The 16,193-nt window shown below is 48.3% G+C and overlaps 1 protein-coding gene across 3 annotated transcripts in view; it reads right to left on the bottom strand.

Annotated features, from left to right (window-relative positions):
* Positions 1-16,193, bottom strand: part of pdcd11 (programmed cell death 11) — a 43,578-nt gene that overhangs the window by 17,954 nt on the left and 9,431 nt on the right. For 2 of the 3 annotated variants that reach the window (XM_033034177.1, XM_033034178.1), the window contains exons 10-22: positions 15,398-15,522; positions 14,339-14,399; positions 13,192-13,338; positions 11,280-11,531; positions 10,729-10,884; positions 9,402-9,596; positions 8,255-8,329; positions 6,797-6,892; positions 4,745-4,964; positions 3,587-3,736; positions 2,517-2,632; positions 1,091-1,626; positions 344-406 (exon numbers count right to left, since the gene is read on the bottom strand). In XM_033034177.1, coding sequence (XP_032890068.1) covers positions 344-406; positions 1,091-1,626; positions 2,517-2,632; positions 3,587-3,736; positions 4,745-4,964; positions 6,797-6,892; positions 8,255-8,329; positions 9,402-9,596; positions 10,729-10,884; positions 11,280-11,531; positions 13,192-13,338; positions 14,339-14,399; positions 15,398-15,522 — 2,192 coding nt within the window. The remainder of the gene's footprint in view (positions 1-343; positions 407-1,090; positions 1,627-2,516; positions 2,633-3,586; positions 3,737-4,744; positions 4,965-6,796; positions 6,893-8,254; positions 8,330-9,401; positions 9,597-10,728; positions 10,885-11,279; positions 11,532-13,191; positions 13,339-14,338; positions 14,400-15,397; positions 15,523-16,193) is intronic. The other variant, XM_033034176.1, reaches the window with a different exon arrangement.

Here is a 16,193-nt window from a genome sequence, read left to right as displayed (position 1 = left end):
AGATTCACATTTCCAAAGGAAACAACCCTGGATGGCTCTACACTTTAACTGGTTCTCTCTCCACCTCCACAGATGCTGCCCGACCTGCTGAATGTTTCCAGTGCATCGGTTTTAATATCAGGTTTCCAACAGCCAGCTGCATATTTTTTTAATTTTCCAGCCTTTCCTATTATTTTAAACCCTCCAGTTCCTTTGCCCTCATGATGAGTGTTACCTTGTGCTTTGCCTAACGGCTTAACAGTCTTCCCGCACTGTGGGGACGTGACATTGAGCTGTGTTCTAGGAGCCCTGTACAACTACTGATGCACCCTAGGCCAGTGCTCACTGCAATACCATGTCTCACCTGGGTCTCAGGGTCAACACTGGTGTAGTCACTTTGAAACGCGAGTGCGTGATCGGCAGAAACCTAGCACAAGAGGGAGATAAAACAAAGAATATGTCAGAAGCAGTTAAAAAAAGAAACTAAAAAAGGACACAAGATGCCAAAGCAACTCAGCAGATCAGGCAGCATCTCTGGAACACACGGTCTGAATCAGTCTCAAGAAGGGTCCTGAAGCAGAACGTCACTTATCCATGTTCTCCAGACATGCTGCCAGACCCGCTGAATTACTCCAGCACTTTGTGTCTTTTTAAAAAATATACATAAACCAGCTTCTGCAGTTCCTTGTTTCTATGAGAAACTTGCTCATTGGCTTTGATCATTGATTTATCATTATCACGCGTAGCCAGATAAAGGGAAATATCTTGTTTGGCGTGCTCTCCAGGTAAATCATGAAAACATGATCACAGCACAGAGTGCAAAAGAGAAAATAAAGAGACTTCAAAGTACTCACACACAGAATGTAGGGCAACACATTTGGTCCAACTCATCCATGTTGATCAAGTTGAAAACAGAACCAGCCCGCCCAATCTCTACTTATAACTCCACCTTTCCACACCCGATTGCATCCGTATAGATTTTGCTGCACACGCTCCAGTTTAATGTCATCCTTACTATAGCAGGGTGACCACAACTGTACACCGTTGCCCCAGTTGAGGACTAAACATATGGACCATTTCCTTAACCATTTGAAAGACTAATAGCACCTACTTGTGGGACTTTGTATCCTTGCATCCGATGACCCTTGCGGTCACGGTGTCGCCAATCTTCTGGCTGGCCGTTGGTACCATGCTTTCCGAGACCTGGTCGAGGATCTCCGAGACGTGAACGAATCCGCTCACTCCTCCGGACAAGGCGATGGTCAGACAGGTCGGCCGGACCGACTTGACCGTGCCGCTGACGGTGTCTCCGACACACAAAGAGTGCTGGACCAGAGGCGCTGTTGCTGCTGCTGGTGCTGCCTCCGGAGGCTCGCGGCCACGGTCCCCGGCCGCCCTCCGCCGCTTGCCGGGACCCCTGGCGCTCAGCGGGATGCCCTGGTGGTTCTTGCTGCCGGCCTCCACCTTCACAGAGACCACCTGCCCCTCGCACAGCTTCTCCGAGTCAAAGTGGAAGGTGTCGTTGAGATGGGCGGCGACGGGGATGAAGGTGAGCTGCGAGGAGCCAGACAGGGATCCCACAGCCAGATCCGGCGTCACTAACTGCACCACAGCCGACTGCTGCACAGATCTTCTCGTCTGCTGGAGCTGCACAATCACAACATGATTCACTGCAAGTCGTACACTTGGTGACTGCTTCACTGAACATGTATGCCCGGTCCACCAAGGCCTGCTGCATCTCCCGGTGACTAACCATTTTAATTCCCCATCCCATTCCCACTCTGTCCTGGGCCTCCGCCATTGTCAGAGTGAGGCCACACCCAAACTGGAGGGATAGCACTTCATCTTCTGCACCTTACAACCTAATATAGAATTATCCAATTGTATGTAACCTCCTTCACCCTGTCACTTGCTCAGCTTTGTCCCACTCCCACCTCTCTTCCCCCACCCTATCAGTCTAAAGAAGGGTCCCAACCTAAAACGGCAGCTATCCTTTAGCCCAGAGTTGGGGAATAGAGAGCAAGAGGTGAGGTTTAAGGTGAGAGGGAAATGATTGAATAGGATCCTGAAGGGAAATTGTTTTTTGGGGTTTTTTTTACACAAAGGTTGGTGGGCATATGGAACGAGCTGACGAGGAGATAGTTGAGGCAGGTACCACCATAATGTTGAAGAGACATTTGGACAAGTATAGGATACTATTTGAGGTTTCTGGTCAAGCACGGGTAGGTGGGACTAATGTAGATGGGACATGTTGGCTGGTGTGGGCTAGTTGGACTAAAGGGACCGTGTTCCACGCTGCATGGCTTCATTCATGTTATCTCGAGATGCTGCCTGACCCGCTGAGTTACTCCAGCATTTGGTGTCTTTTCATAACCGCAGGTAGTCAGTTCAACCCGTTACCTAATCCTCTCACGATAATTCCAACTCTCCCTGGAAGAATCTTCTACACAATGCCAGACTTCATGAGCAGCTGCAGCCTGAACCATTCCCCACAGACGGGCAGAGGCTTTGGAGAGCACCAGACCCACACGCCGTACCTTTTTGACACTTGGATGCAGCAGTTCCGGGCGGACAGAAACGTAAACTGTGGAGGAGTGGAGGTCGACGAACAACACCACCACTGTCATCTGCTGTCCGGGGCTCAGGCTTGCCCCTGAGGAAGAAACAAAGAGGAAGCTGGTCAATAGAGTGGCAAAGAAGGCACAAAGTATGCTTGCCTTCATCAGCTGGGGCACTGAGTATAAGAGTCAGGAAGTAATGATACAGTTTTATAGGATTTTAGTTAGGTGCAGTTCTGGTCGCCCCATTACAGGAAGGGTGTGTAGGCTTTGGAGAGGGTGTGGAAAAGGTTTACCAGAATGATGCCTGGATTAGAGGGCATTAACTACAGGGAGATTGGATAAACTGGAATTGCATTCTCTAGAGCGTCAGAACCAAGGAGAGACCTGATTAGAAATATATGAAAATATTATAGGCACAGATAGGGTAGACAGTCAGAATATTTGTCCCAGGGTAGAAATGTTCAAGACTAGAAGGCACAGCTTTAGGATGGGAGGAGACAAAGTTTAAAACACATGTGTGGGACAAGTTATTTTTAAACAGAGAATGGTGGGTGCCTTAAACGAGCTGCCAGGGATGATGATGGAGGCAGATATGATGAGGGCAGTTAAGAGACTGTTAGAATGACACATGGAATGCCGGGAATGGATCACATGCCGGCAGAAGAGATGAGCGGCTACTGATGACTGTGGAAGGTGTGCTAACAAGAGGGATACAGTGGAAATGATAGGACGATGAGAGAGGGGGAGGACGGGAGGGGGCATAGCTTAACATTATGTTCGGCACAGACAATGTTTGTCGAAGGGCCGGTTACAATGCTGTAATGTTCTATGAAGCCAGGCCACATGGGCAACAAATGTACAGCTCACGAAAACGACACAACCCAGGTTGTCGGGCAGCAGGGCCTCACTAAAGACTCTGATTGCGGCATGTGGTTTGAACTCTTGGCCTTCTGGCTCAGGGACAAGATAAATGTTGACTCGTGGAGGTCTGCACCCCCCCCCACCCTCCTTCAGCCGGAACGCCAACACACCAGAGGCGAACGCACCTCTTTGGTGATAGCGACTGGCTGTGACTGTCAGACCAGCAACGGGCTCGCCGGTGAAGGACACTGTCCCGTCAGGCCGCTCTGCATCCATGGTGAGCTCCAGCCTCTCTCCGATGACCAGGCGGCTCAGACTGGCAACCACCGGGGAGTCTGTAACAACAAACAAGGGTCAACGCCTGCAGCTTACAATCTGCCCCCCACACCAGGCGTCCTCTGTAGAGCCCCCACCCTGTACCTTTGATTACACTCCAGCCTGTAACCCACTCTGCCATCTTAACACCAGTGTATTATGTGTCAATGATGTCAGGCAAAAAAAAAACCCACCACAGGGCAGTCCCAGGCTGCACATTAAAGGCAGATCTAACAGAGGAGGTAACATAGTGTAAATAATGACCTAAACAGAGAGAATATGACATTGCATTTCACCATTGCCAGCAGGTTGAAGAACAGATTCTTCCCAAAAAAAGACTCAAACGCTAACTTAAACTGTGAACTATGGACCATCTTTGCTTGTCTTGGGAGATAGTGTGGATGTGGAGAGGATGTTTCCAGTAATAACAGTCAAGGACCCGAGGACCACAGCTTCAGAATAAAAGGACCTACCTATCTTTAAAATGGAGATAAAGAGGAATTTGTTTAGTCAGAGGTTGTCGAATCTGTGGATGTCAAGTCAATGGATATTTTTAAGGTGCAGATTGATTCGTACAGGTGTCAGGAGTTATGGGGAGAAGGCAGAATATGGTTGAGAGAGAAAGATAGATCAGTCATGATCACGTGGTGTAGGAGACTCGATGGGTTGAATGGCCTAATTAAGCCCCAGACTTATGGTCATGGTTTATTGACCTGCTGACGTCCTCCAGTGCTGTGCTCTAAATCCTGGAACTCTCTACTCCCTAAAGGTCAGAGATTCAAGGACAGGCTTGGGGAGGTTGGCATAGGAAGTAGCTCAAATCTGCGATTATTATTTTTTAATCAAAAAGGATGCGTGCAGTTGCAGAACCAAGGGTAGATTGAATGATGCTGCAGACCAGCCCACTGATCAGCAACATGGGATCGGTGGCTGAATGTCCTCCAACTTATCCCGTCCCACGGATGTTCCCCCTGATACTGAGCCAGACAGCTTGCTGACTCCGCGCACCAGGGCTATTGTGACATTACCCCTCCGGCCCATGTAGGCCCCGATGAGCTCCAGCTCCGTCAGGTACTGCCTCAACAGGGCCAGGCTCTCCCGATCAGCGTCGCCGGACCCACAGTCCGACACCTTCAGGGACAGCAGCGCTCGCCTCTTCTCCGCGTCCAGGTTCGTCACCATGGCAACCACCGTCTGCCCCACCACAAAGTGGTCGCCCGTGTTGGTGACAAACTTGTCAGACATGGCCTGTGGAAGCAGAAACGTTCACATGCACGATCGTCACTCCCAGGAGCAAACTGGTCCTCGTGTAAACCCACACCTCACCTTCAACACCTCAACTTTACTCCAGCTCACAGCTCTCGCTGGCTGTTATTCTAATCAATAATCATCAAATTAGGTTGAAGGATGGGAGAGGTGGCACAGTAGCACAGCAGAAAAGCTGCTGCCTTATAGCCCCAGAGATCCAGGTTCAATCCTGACCTCGGATGCTGTCTATCTGTCTGTTTGTACATTCTCCCTGTGACTGCACGGGGTTTCTCCGGGTGCTCCGGTTTCCTCCCACATTCCAGAGACGTACAGGTTTGTAGGTTAATCGGCTTCTGTAATTTGTCCCTCGTGTATAGGATGCCAATCTGGGCTAATATAGAACTAGTGTAAAGGTGATTGTTAATTCGGCGCAAACTTGATGGGCCGACATGGTCCGTTTCCACGCTGAATCTCAAACTAAAATTAGATCACGTAGAACATAGTACAGCACAGGAACAGAGCCTTCAGCCGCAATGCACCTGGTGAACATGATGCCAAGATCAATTCCTCTATGCTTGTACATAGTCAGTATCCCTCCATATCCCTATGCCTTCCTAAATGGCTCTAAAACACCATTATTGTATCTGCCTCCACCACCGCCCCTATCAGCAGGTTCCAGACACCCTCCTTTAAACTTTGCCCCTTTCACCTTAAAGCTATGTCCTCTGTCTTTGACGTTTCCACCCTGGGAAAAGGCTCTGTCTACCCCATCTATGGCTCACAATTTTTATGCACCCAAATTCCCGCCCGTGACTATTTAGATCCCTTCCTATAATTCACCATTTTTTATTTTTTTATTAGAAGCATTGTACGTACATCTTAATCATGATATGCAACATAATACATTTTGTGTACAACTTGTCTTTTTTTTGTTTTAAAAAAAAAACTTTAACCTGTAATAGAAAAAGAGAAAAGAGAAAGAGAAGAATGAGGATAGTAGTGAAGTGTAGTCCGCAATAGTTGGAGTTAAATGAATGAAGATGGTTAAGTAGACTGCGTGCTTGAGAATGTGAAAAAAAAGAAAGAAAAAAGAAAAGAAAACAAGGCCCCAAAGGGAAGAGGGCCTTAAGAAGGGAAATTTTACTTATTTCAAGTAAAAAATCCAAAAAAGGTAGAGCTAAACAAAAAAGAAAGGGAATGTGCCTAATTCATAACGACTCACACCCATCACCCAGTTCTAAAACAATAACTTTCTAGGGTTTCACCATTGAATGTCCGTTCTATCATCTGTAAATTCCCTGTTACTCGGCTACATTCCAGTCTGCAACTCCTGAGTATCTGTTATTCGGTCTACAATTTACCCAAACTCTGATTAGATTCCAGCCAGTGACACATGCTGTCCACTACACGCCCTGCTACAGCATTAACCTCATTGCTTGGAGTCTGGAAGTGAGCACGCAAGCAAGGCCCATGTCAACCAGGACACACCGTGAAACCGACCGCACATAGCTTTTGCACTGACAATTTAATAACTGGCACTGAATAATAACTCTGGCACTGGCTCAGGCCACTTAAATCAGCTGCCCTGGACATTTTATGACTGTTTTTTTTTAAACGTATTTTAATGTTGCTTTTTTTAACCTGCACATTTTTAAACTATTCGTACTGTTTTTTTTATCAGGAACTGGATTGTTTTTTATTTATGCGTGAAATGTTTAAGTTTTTATGTGCGATGTATTCCCTGGGAAACGTCTTCTCATTTTGTACTGTACAATTGTTGCTTTGCAAGATGACAATAAAAGGATGATAATGATTAATGAAACAAGACTCACGGCTTTGGGAGCCAGGCCAACAAGTCCATGCGCAAACTCCACAAACACACCGTACGGCATGATGTTCTTCACAATTGCTGGCATCACCATTCCCACCTGCGAGCAGAGAGAGGCAAGCAGTTACAACACGCCTTTTGTTAGCAGCATGGTCCCCCCACCCTCTGATGATACGATAGAACTTTATTTACCCCGGGAGGGAAATTTGAAATTTGTCTGTCAACAGTCATAAAACACAAGATACATGGAATTAAAGTGACAAGTGTAAAAAGGATTGTGGATGTGCAAAGATGGGGGGGGGGGGGGGGGGGGGAAAGAGTCAGTCGCAGTCTACCCCATGACAGAAGGGGAGGAGTTGTATAGTTTGATACGGGGAAAAAAGACCAAACTTTCATTCAACTAATCTGATAATGTGCTGGAAGAATTCAGCGGGTCAGGCAACAGATGTGGGGAGAATGAACACCCGAGAGGCGTTTCAAGTTGGGACCTTTCTTCAAACAGATGGGGGGGGGGGGGGGGGGGGAAGGAAAGCTGGAAGAGAGAGGTGTGAGTAGGACAAACCCTGGCAAGTGATAGGTAGATACTAGTATCGGAGGGGGGGTGAATGGGTGGAGTACGTGACAAAGAATCAAGATGAAAAGGAGACAAAAGAGATGAGGGAGGAGAGGAACGAGATATAAAGCCACATGAGAAATGTTGGTGGAAGGTATCATGGGAGGAGAAAGAAGATGGATAAAAGGGAAAATAGGGATTGGGGAAGAGAGATGAACGTATGGAGTGGGGGAAAGGATCAGGTTGGCTAGGGTGCGGACAAGGTGGGAAGAGGGCACAGGAAAGAAGGGCATGGGGTGGGGGAGGGGGGTGAGGGGAGGAGGAGAAAGCGATATTACAGGGACTTGGAGAATTCAACGTTCATACCATTGCTTCCCAAGCGGAATATGAAGTGCTGTTCCTTAAGTTTGTATATGGCCTCACTCTGGAAAGGTCACAGATCCAAGAAAGTGCAGATGTGGACATTTTGAGCAAAAGTCAAAGTGCTGGAAGAACTCAGCAGGTCAAGCAGCGCCTGTGGAGGGAATGGACAGACACCGTTTCGGGTCCGACTTATGAAGGGACCCGAACCGAAACGTGACCTATCCATTGCCTCCACCGATGCCGCCTGACCCACTGAGTTACTCCAGCACTTTGTGTTATGACAGAAAGGCTGGTATGGGAATGGGAATGAAATGGTTAACAACCACATCCAGCAGCCTTGGTGGACCAAAAGTTCGTGTTTGGCAAAGCGGTCACCTGGTCTATGGTTAGTCTCGCCGATGTACAGGAGGCCACATTGAGAACAACAGAAGCAGTAGACAAGGTATGTGTCAGATATTGCTTAATGGAAGTAGATTTGCGTTATGTTACAGACGCCACGCAATTATATGTTGCTTTTAGAATATGGCACATGAGATGTCACCTCACCTGGAGCTCCGTAAAATCCTTCGCCACTGGGCCTTGTTCGACAAAAGCCAGTAATGCTGGCTTTCTGCAAAGAATCTGCGAGGGGGGTTAAGGTCAGCAAGCACTTATTGCAGGAGACAGGCAAGAAATGAAGTAGTCCTGTACACGACAGAGTAAGCCAAGTCCACTGGCTAAAGAGAACTGCTGTAGCAGCAACTCAAACCAGTCAGAATGAGTCAAACTTAAAACAACTCTGATTGCAATAATTAAATTGAAGCTTGTGAACCTGCAAACTACCAAAAAAAAAGACTAAAACGACCAGCAGAAGATTAGATTAAAAAACCCCAAATAGATTAGACCAAATAGATTAGATTTTAAAAAAAAACAATGGGAGGATAACCTTTAGAGCTCTTAGAAGTATTCAAGATAGACACAAAGTGCTGCAGTGACTCAGCCGGTCAGGCAAAGAACGGGTAACGTTTCGGGTCGGAATCTTTCTTCAAACTCAAAGTATTCAGCCTTAGAAGTATTCAATATATCACCAAATACTCTTAAAATATTTACAGATGCACTGTGGAAACCAGCAGAGTGGTTGTATCATGGCCTGGTATTGCATTCCACTGCACAGGAACACAAAGGCTACAGAAAGCAGTGGATTTAGCCCGGACCATCACAGGCTCCCCATTAAAAGCATCTGCAGGAGGTGCAGCCTCCATCATCAAGCTTCTCCACAATCCAGGCCATGCCCTCTTCTCACTACTGCCTACGGGCAGGAGGTACAGAAGCCCGAAGTTCCGCACCACGAAGCTACTCTCCTACAACCATCAGGTTCTTGACCCGACCTGCACAACCCTAATCCTACTCAGCAAGTAAACACCGCACACCACCTCTTGCATGACTATGGATATGTTAAAAAAATGTCTTATCATCTTATTGCACTGATGTCTTGTTGCACTGATGCATTTTTTCCACAATCTTTACTTTTTAATGTTATCTGGGGGTGATGCTGCTGTAAGCAAAGTTTTCATTGTACCAATATTCACCGTATTTGTGCACACGACAGAGTTGAGCTTGATAACAAAGATTAGCGCAGCCGTCTCACGAGGCCTGGGTCAGGCTCGGACACATGAAGCCGGGTGTGGGGTTTAGGGAGTGGGCTGAAGGATACGATCCTGTTGTTGGCTCGGCCCCAGCACATCACGCCAGAGATGACGTCAGCCACCCTCAGTCTCTCCGCCAGGATCGGGCAGTTGCTCACGTGGTCCGACAGGTGAGTGGTGGGCAGGAAGGCAGCCGTGAGCTCGGGCAGGATGGACACCTCCAGCCCATCCTTGGCCTTGGCCAACACTTTCACATCCACAACCTGACGGAGATACAACAAAGGGAAATACATTAGCAGCGGGCACATACTTCAACGGACCAGCTGAAGGAACACGCCATTCAGACCCTCAAGTCACTTTTCATAAGCAATAGGAGCAGAATTAGGCCATTGGGCTCATCAAGTGCACTCCACCATTCAATCATGGCTGATGCATCTTTCCCTCTCAACCCCATTCTTCTGCCTTCTCCTCCTAACCTCTGACATCCGTTCTAATCAAAAATCTGTCAATCTCCACTTTAAAAATATCCAATAACTTAGCCTCCACAGCCGTCTGTGGCAATGAATTCCACAGATTCACCACCCTCTTGCCTTGGTTCTGTAGCTCTGCGCACTTTCACCCTACAAAAAACAGGACCTGTACCTTGGCCTGGTGGATAGTGCCTCACTGAGGTACAAATCCCACCTCTACTGAAATAGATTATGTTGTACTTGTTGGGAGTAAATTCCATCTTTCCCATTTTCCTCAATTAAAACTTCAATATTGTTTATCGCCCAGTTTCCTAGTCTTTCCATCTTCTCCCATCCTTCCTGGAATATTCTGGTCCTAAACTCTTACAAACTATCCTTTAAAACCATAGAACAGTGCACCATTAGATCGTGTCCATCGGCCCATAATGCCCATGCAGAAGATGATGCCAAGACCAACTCTTATTTGCCTGCACAAAATCCAACCATTCCCTGCGCATTCAAAAGTCTCTTAAACACCACCGCCTCCAGCACCGCTCCCGGTGGCAAGTTCCAGGCACCCACCACCCTGTGTAATTTAAAAAGAAAAAATGCTCCACACTTCTCCTTTAAACTGTGCCCTATTACCTTAAATGTGTGCCCTCTAGCCTTTGATATTAACACCCTGGGATAAAGGTCTCTGACATTCTACCCTATATATGCCTCCATCATTTTACATACAAAAGACTCCTGCTTGCCAGCTATTGTTTTATGCACTAGCATCTGCTCCCTACAGGTCCTCTGTTACACCATTGAAAGCAGCTTTTCCCCAGTTTAGGGCCCCATTCCTTGCATTGACCACCTTGAAGCTTACAGAATGCAGGTAGCGAAGGCTGTGCCCCACTGTAATGCTCATGCTGTGGACTCAACAGCCCCCCTCTTCTCATACCTTTCCAGTCGGGTATCCAGTGGCTCCTTCCCTCTCCTGTTGACCTCCATCAGCTCCGGCCGCTGGGTCCCCTCCGGTGCCCTCTCTGGGGGACATAAATGAGAGCAGCAGCTTCTCCTGGGCTGGGTTACATTTCAGGACGGTGGCCTTCACAACCTGGGCAAGGGGTGAAGTGCAAAGTTTAGTTTTTCCCTCTGGCTATCAAACTCATGCAGCAGGGAAACAGACCCTTCGGCCCATCGACCATCCGTTCACATTGTTTCTATGTTATCCCATTTTCTCATCTACTCCCTATACGCTAGGGGCAAGTTGCAGAGGGCCAATTAACATACAAACCCACACGCCTTTGGACCTGTGGGAGGAAACCCACGCGGTCACAGGAATAATATGCAAACTCCACACAGACAGCACACAAGGTTGATTGAATCTGGGTCTCCGATGCTGTGAAGCGCTGTTTCTATCAGGTGTGTCACCACGGTGCCCTGAACATGCGATAGTGCACAGGAAAGTGTTGTCGGACTGCGCCCCGCCGCCACGTGGAGCCCCCTCACCTGTCCAACGTAGAAGACGTCCTCGGGGCAAGCGGGAGGCTGGGCGCTCAGTTCTTGCCGCGGGACCAGCCCCCGCACGTCACCGTAGAAACACACGATGCAGCCAAACGGCTTCACACACACGATGTATCCGTGGGCAACCAGCCCGGGCACCGCCTCTGCGTAGCTCGTGACGATGGCAAGCTTTGACCCCACCAGCGTCTTCTTCCGGGTCAACGTGACCCTCTTGGTCTCAGCGTTGACCTTCAACACCTGAGAGGGAGGCAACGGTCAGCTGGGTTATGGAGACACAAGGAACGGCAGGTGATGGTTTAGAAAGCACTGGAGTAAAACTCAAGAGTCAGGCAGCATTGCTGGAGGACGTGGAAAGGGAATGTTTCCAGTCAGGAACCTTCTTCAGACCTGGATTAATAAGACAGGTCCTGGTAAAAGTAGACTGGGGGCAGCCATCAGTGGGCGACATTCAAAATGGAACAGAGGGAGATCAGAGAAAACTTATTCTGATAATGGTGAAGGGGCAAGGACTGAGGAGGCCTGGATGTCATGGGACATCAAGGACAGATCAAGAAGGTAAAAGATAGCTTATGAGAGGTTTAGGCCGGCCTAGTCACACAGGTGGACGGAATGAGTTGTGGGCGGCAATTAATAAAGCAATTCAGAGGACCAAAGAGAAGCAAGTTTGCAGATGGCATGTATAGATTGGCGAGGTTACAGAACAAGGGGTCACAGTTTAAGGATAAGGGTGAAATCTTTTAGGACCGAGATGAGGAAAACATTTTTCACACAGAGTGGTGAATCTTTGGAATTCTCTGCCACAGAAGGTAGTTGAAGCCAGTTCATTGGCTATATTTAACAGGGAGTTAGATGTGGCCCTTGTGGCTAAAGGGATCAGGGGGTATGGAGAGAAGGCAGGTACAGGATACTGAGTTGGATGATCAGCCATGATCATATTGAATGGCGGTGCAGGCTCAAAGGGCCGAATGGCCTACTCCTGCACCTATTTTCTATGTTATGAATAGCGAAGAGGGTAATCATGGGCTTCAGAGCCACACTAGTGGTCAGACTGATCAGACTAGGATATACTGACAAATTACTAAAGAATAATATGTGTCTGATGATCCCTGAAGGTGGTAACACAAGTAGACAATGTGTCTAGGAATGTGTCTGGATTACTTGCCTCCATTAGGAGGTTGCGGGTAGGTACCCTTACCTACACTTAGAGCAGCGAGTTTATCTTCTTATCGAGTCCACACACAAGATTAGTTGTTCAGCCAGAGATGAACACACTTCTAGGCATCTGCATCCAATGGTGTCTGTCTTGTGCTTCTTGTGCGTGGTGGTGGAAAGATTGGTAGAAACAGGGCTGCGACGTGAATGCTCTTTCCTCGAGTTTATGATATAACCATATAAAGCATTCAACCTTTGCTCGAGCACTCACTGTGGGCAGGATAGAGGAGATACACCAGGATGGTAACGAGATCCTGCAGTGGTTCAGCCATGAGGTGAGATGGGAAAGGCTGGGTTTCACTATAGCGGTGGAGGCTGAGGGGGGGGGGGGGGGGGGGAATAAACCTAACTGATGTCCACACAGGTATGAGGGGCACATATTGCAGATGTACCAAGGGACTTTTCCTTGCAGAAGAGGTGTCTGTGAGCAGAGTGCCGGGAGATTCAGTGGTGATTTCACACTGCCCTCTCTCACACACAATACCAGGTAATGAACATAATGCACACAGCCCTCTTGCACATTGTACCAGACAGCAAACAATGCACACTGCCCTCTCTCCTTTACTGTGCCCGGAGACCACACCGCCCCTCCCACTCTGTCCCACTTCCCCATGTTGTACGGCCGTGAAAACTCTGTCGCTAGCCCCACTCTCTCCACACTGCACCAGGCATTGAACACACTTACCCTGCACTTAATCTTGTCTCCCACATTGTACATTTTCTCTGGATGCTGCAGTGGGACATTAGCCAGATGGGTTCGAGGCACCAGTCCCCTGATGTGGTCCGTCAATGTTACAAGTACCCCAAATTTCTCCAGGGAGACGACCTTGCCCTGAAAAGCGGTAACACACATAGGATAAGGATGAGAAAAACAGCCAGTTTGACACCAAAATTACCATTTCGCATGAACCAAAGCAACTTCCCACAGATGGACACAAAGCGCTGGAGCAACTCAGCAGGTCAGTCAGCATCTGTGGAGAACATGAATAGGCGACGTGTCGGGTCAGGACCCTTCTTCGGACTTCTGAATAAGGGTGTGGACCCAAAACGTCACTATCAAGGTTTTCCAGAAATGCTACCTGACCCACTGAATTACTCCAGGATTGTGTCTATCTTTGGTATATACCATCATCTGCAGTTCCTTTTTATTACAGCTTCCCACACTTGGAATACTGTTTGCATTTACAGGAAGGACGACATTGAGTTAGAAAGGGCGCAGAAAAGATTCAACAGGATGTTACCTGGGCTTGTGTTGCGGAGCTACGGGTCGAGTGAAAGATGCTGAACAAGAGCTTCAGTCCAGACTGGTCCACTGGGCTGGGTGTGAGAGAGGAGCCTGGCACAGGCACCAACTGGTAGGGTTGGTTCTGCTGTCAAGGCCCACAACACAGGCAGGGATGGAGCAAGTGGCACAAGCTGGTCTGAAGGACAAAGAGCCAGGGGCGGCACAGTGGTGCAGTGGTCGAGTAGCTGCCTCAGTGTCAGAGACCTAGGTGCGATCCTGACTAAGGGCGCTATCTGTACGGAGTTTGTACGTTCTCCCTGTGACCGCGTGGGTTTTCTCCGGTTTCATCCCACGCTCCAAATACCTACAGGTTTGTAGGTTAATTGGCTTCCGCATGTTGTAAAATTGTCCCTAGTGTGTAGTGTAGTGCTAGTGTATGGGGTGATCGCTGTGTTGGCGTGGACTCGGTGGGCCGAAGGGTATGATGGAAGGAGGCAGAGAACAGTAGGAGGGTGACTAGTTAATCAGGAGCTGTGGGTGAAGCGGGAACGATGTGGAACTCGGGGCCTCGGGTACGCAACGTGGGAGGTTTCTCAGACACACCTACCTCAATCACCTGCCCAGGGAGGATGTCCTGATGCCTCAGAAAGGAGGCTTCAATAATGCTCCTGAAAGTGGAAGACACAGTATAAGTGAGAAGCTCAGTGGACCCAGCGACTCTGACACATTCCTCAGGTGTCTGCTCCCCACAGGAGCCTGGAAACAAGGCTCCAGTCAAAGGTCTCTGAGCATTATTCCAAAACACAAAAGCACTTACCTCAGTTCAGAATAGTACATCGATAGATCAGTGTATATACCTGTCTAACCCACCCTAGGAGAGTATGGTGGGACAGAGTAGAGGGAGTGTCATTCAGCGTCTAACCTGTTTGTTTTGTGGAGGAAGCGTTAATCACTACCTCATCCGCGCTGTTGCTGCTTTTATTTTATTTTTTTTAAATACCAAAACTTTTATTCAGAAAACAAAAGCAAACATACCAAAAAAGTAACTTGATCAAAACTGTGTTTACAAACCCAGTTTAAATTCCACCTCCAGTTTAAATTCCACCTCCAGTTTAAATTCCATTTGGAATAATTTGGAGGACCAAGAAACCAAGACATCAATTTTAAAATAACGCCATCCTCATCAGTATTACACTCGACCTCCCGCGGCTACCAGCGGTCACGGAAGGCCTGGGGTGGTGTAGAGGGAGATTCACTCAGATGTCTAATCGTAGGAGTGTGTGATGGGACAATGCAGAGGGAGCTTCATTATGTGTCTGACCGCAGGATTGTGTTGGGCCGGTGTAGACTCTGTGAATACAACCCCAGGAGTGTGTAAGTGGATGGTCAAGAAGGAGCTTCACTCTGTGCCTAACCCATGCTGTCTCTGCCCCGGGAGCATGAGGGCAGCTCTAATCTGTCTAATACGTGTTTGCTGTCTGGGAATGTTCGGTGGGTCTGCACTGAAGGAGCTTCGATCTGCATGTAACCCTTGTCGTCTCTCTTACACACTGCTGCGCCACTGCAGACATGTCCCTTCGGTAATCCATCATGTCCCATTAAACCAGCACAACAATGTGCCGTTACCTTTGGTGCATGCTCACAGGAGCAGGATACAGACACTCACGTTTTCAGTGACACCAGGGCCATCTGCTCCATGGGGGCATGGTCAATGACCCTGCACTTGTGCTGGCTGCCCTTCCTGAACACGTTGGCAGCAGACGACACCTTGGTGTCCGACAAGTGGAACACCTGCAATGAGAAGGGCCAGGAGTTAAGAGCTGACGGTTAAGATGTGAAGCCTCAGAACAAAATGCAGCTACCCTACAAACGGCACAGTGGTAGAGCTGCTGCCTTACAGCACCAGAGACCTTGGTTCGATCCTGACTACGGGTGCTGTCTGTACAGAGTTTGTACCTTTTCCCCGTGAGTGTGTGGGTTTTCCCCGGATGCTCCAGTTACCTCCCACATTCTAAAGACGTGCAGATAGGTTAATTGGGTTCATTAAATTGACCCGAGTGTATAGGATAGAACTGGTGTGAATAAAGGTGATCGCTGGTCGGCCCGGACTCGATGGGCTGAAGGACCTGCTTCCATGCTGGATCGCTAAACTAAATGGCTGCAGGGGTGAACAGCCAATAGGTTGCCAAGCAGAGCTCTCGGCACTACAGTGAGAGTGAGAATGCGAGCCGGAAGGAAATGGGTGGCAAATGTCACTCAGTGTGTCTGTCACCTCTGAGCCTGGGCTCAGCCTAGAATACCGAATCTATCCAAAAATCTAAAAGCACGAGTCCTGGAATCATTGTATTATATCTTGCATGCATCTTGAATAGATATGAATAAAACAGTACCACATCGGATCTTCAGCCCACAATGCCTGTGCCAGACGCAATGCTGCTAAACTAATCTCATCAGCCTGAACA

The sequence above is a fragment of the Amblyraja radiata genome, chromosome 15 (assembly GCF_010909765.2).
Source record: "Amblyraja radiata isolate CabotCenter1 chromosome 15, sAmbRad1.1.pri, whole genome shotgun sequence".
Taxonomy (NCBI): domain Eukaryota; kingdom Metazoa; phylum Chordata; class Chondrichthyes; order Rajiformes; family Rajidae; genus Amblyraja; species Amblyraja radiata.
The sequence above is the reverse complement of the archived record's forward strand: the minus strand, read 5'-3'. Positions and strand labels throughout refer to the sequence as shown.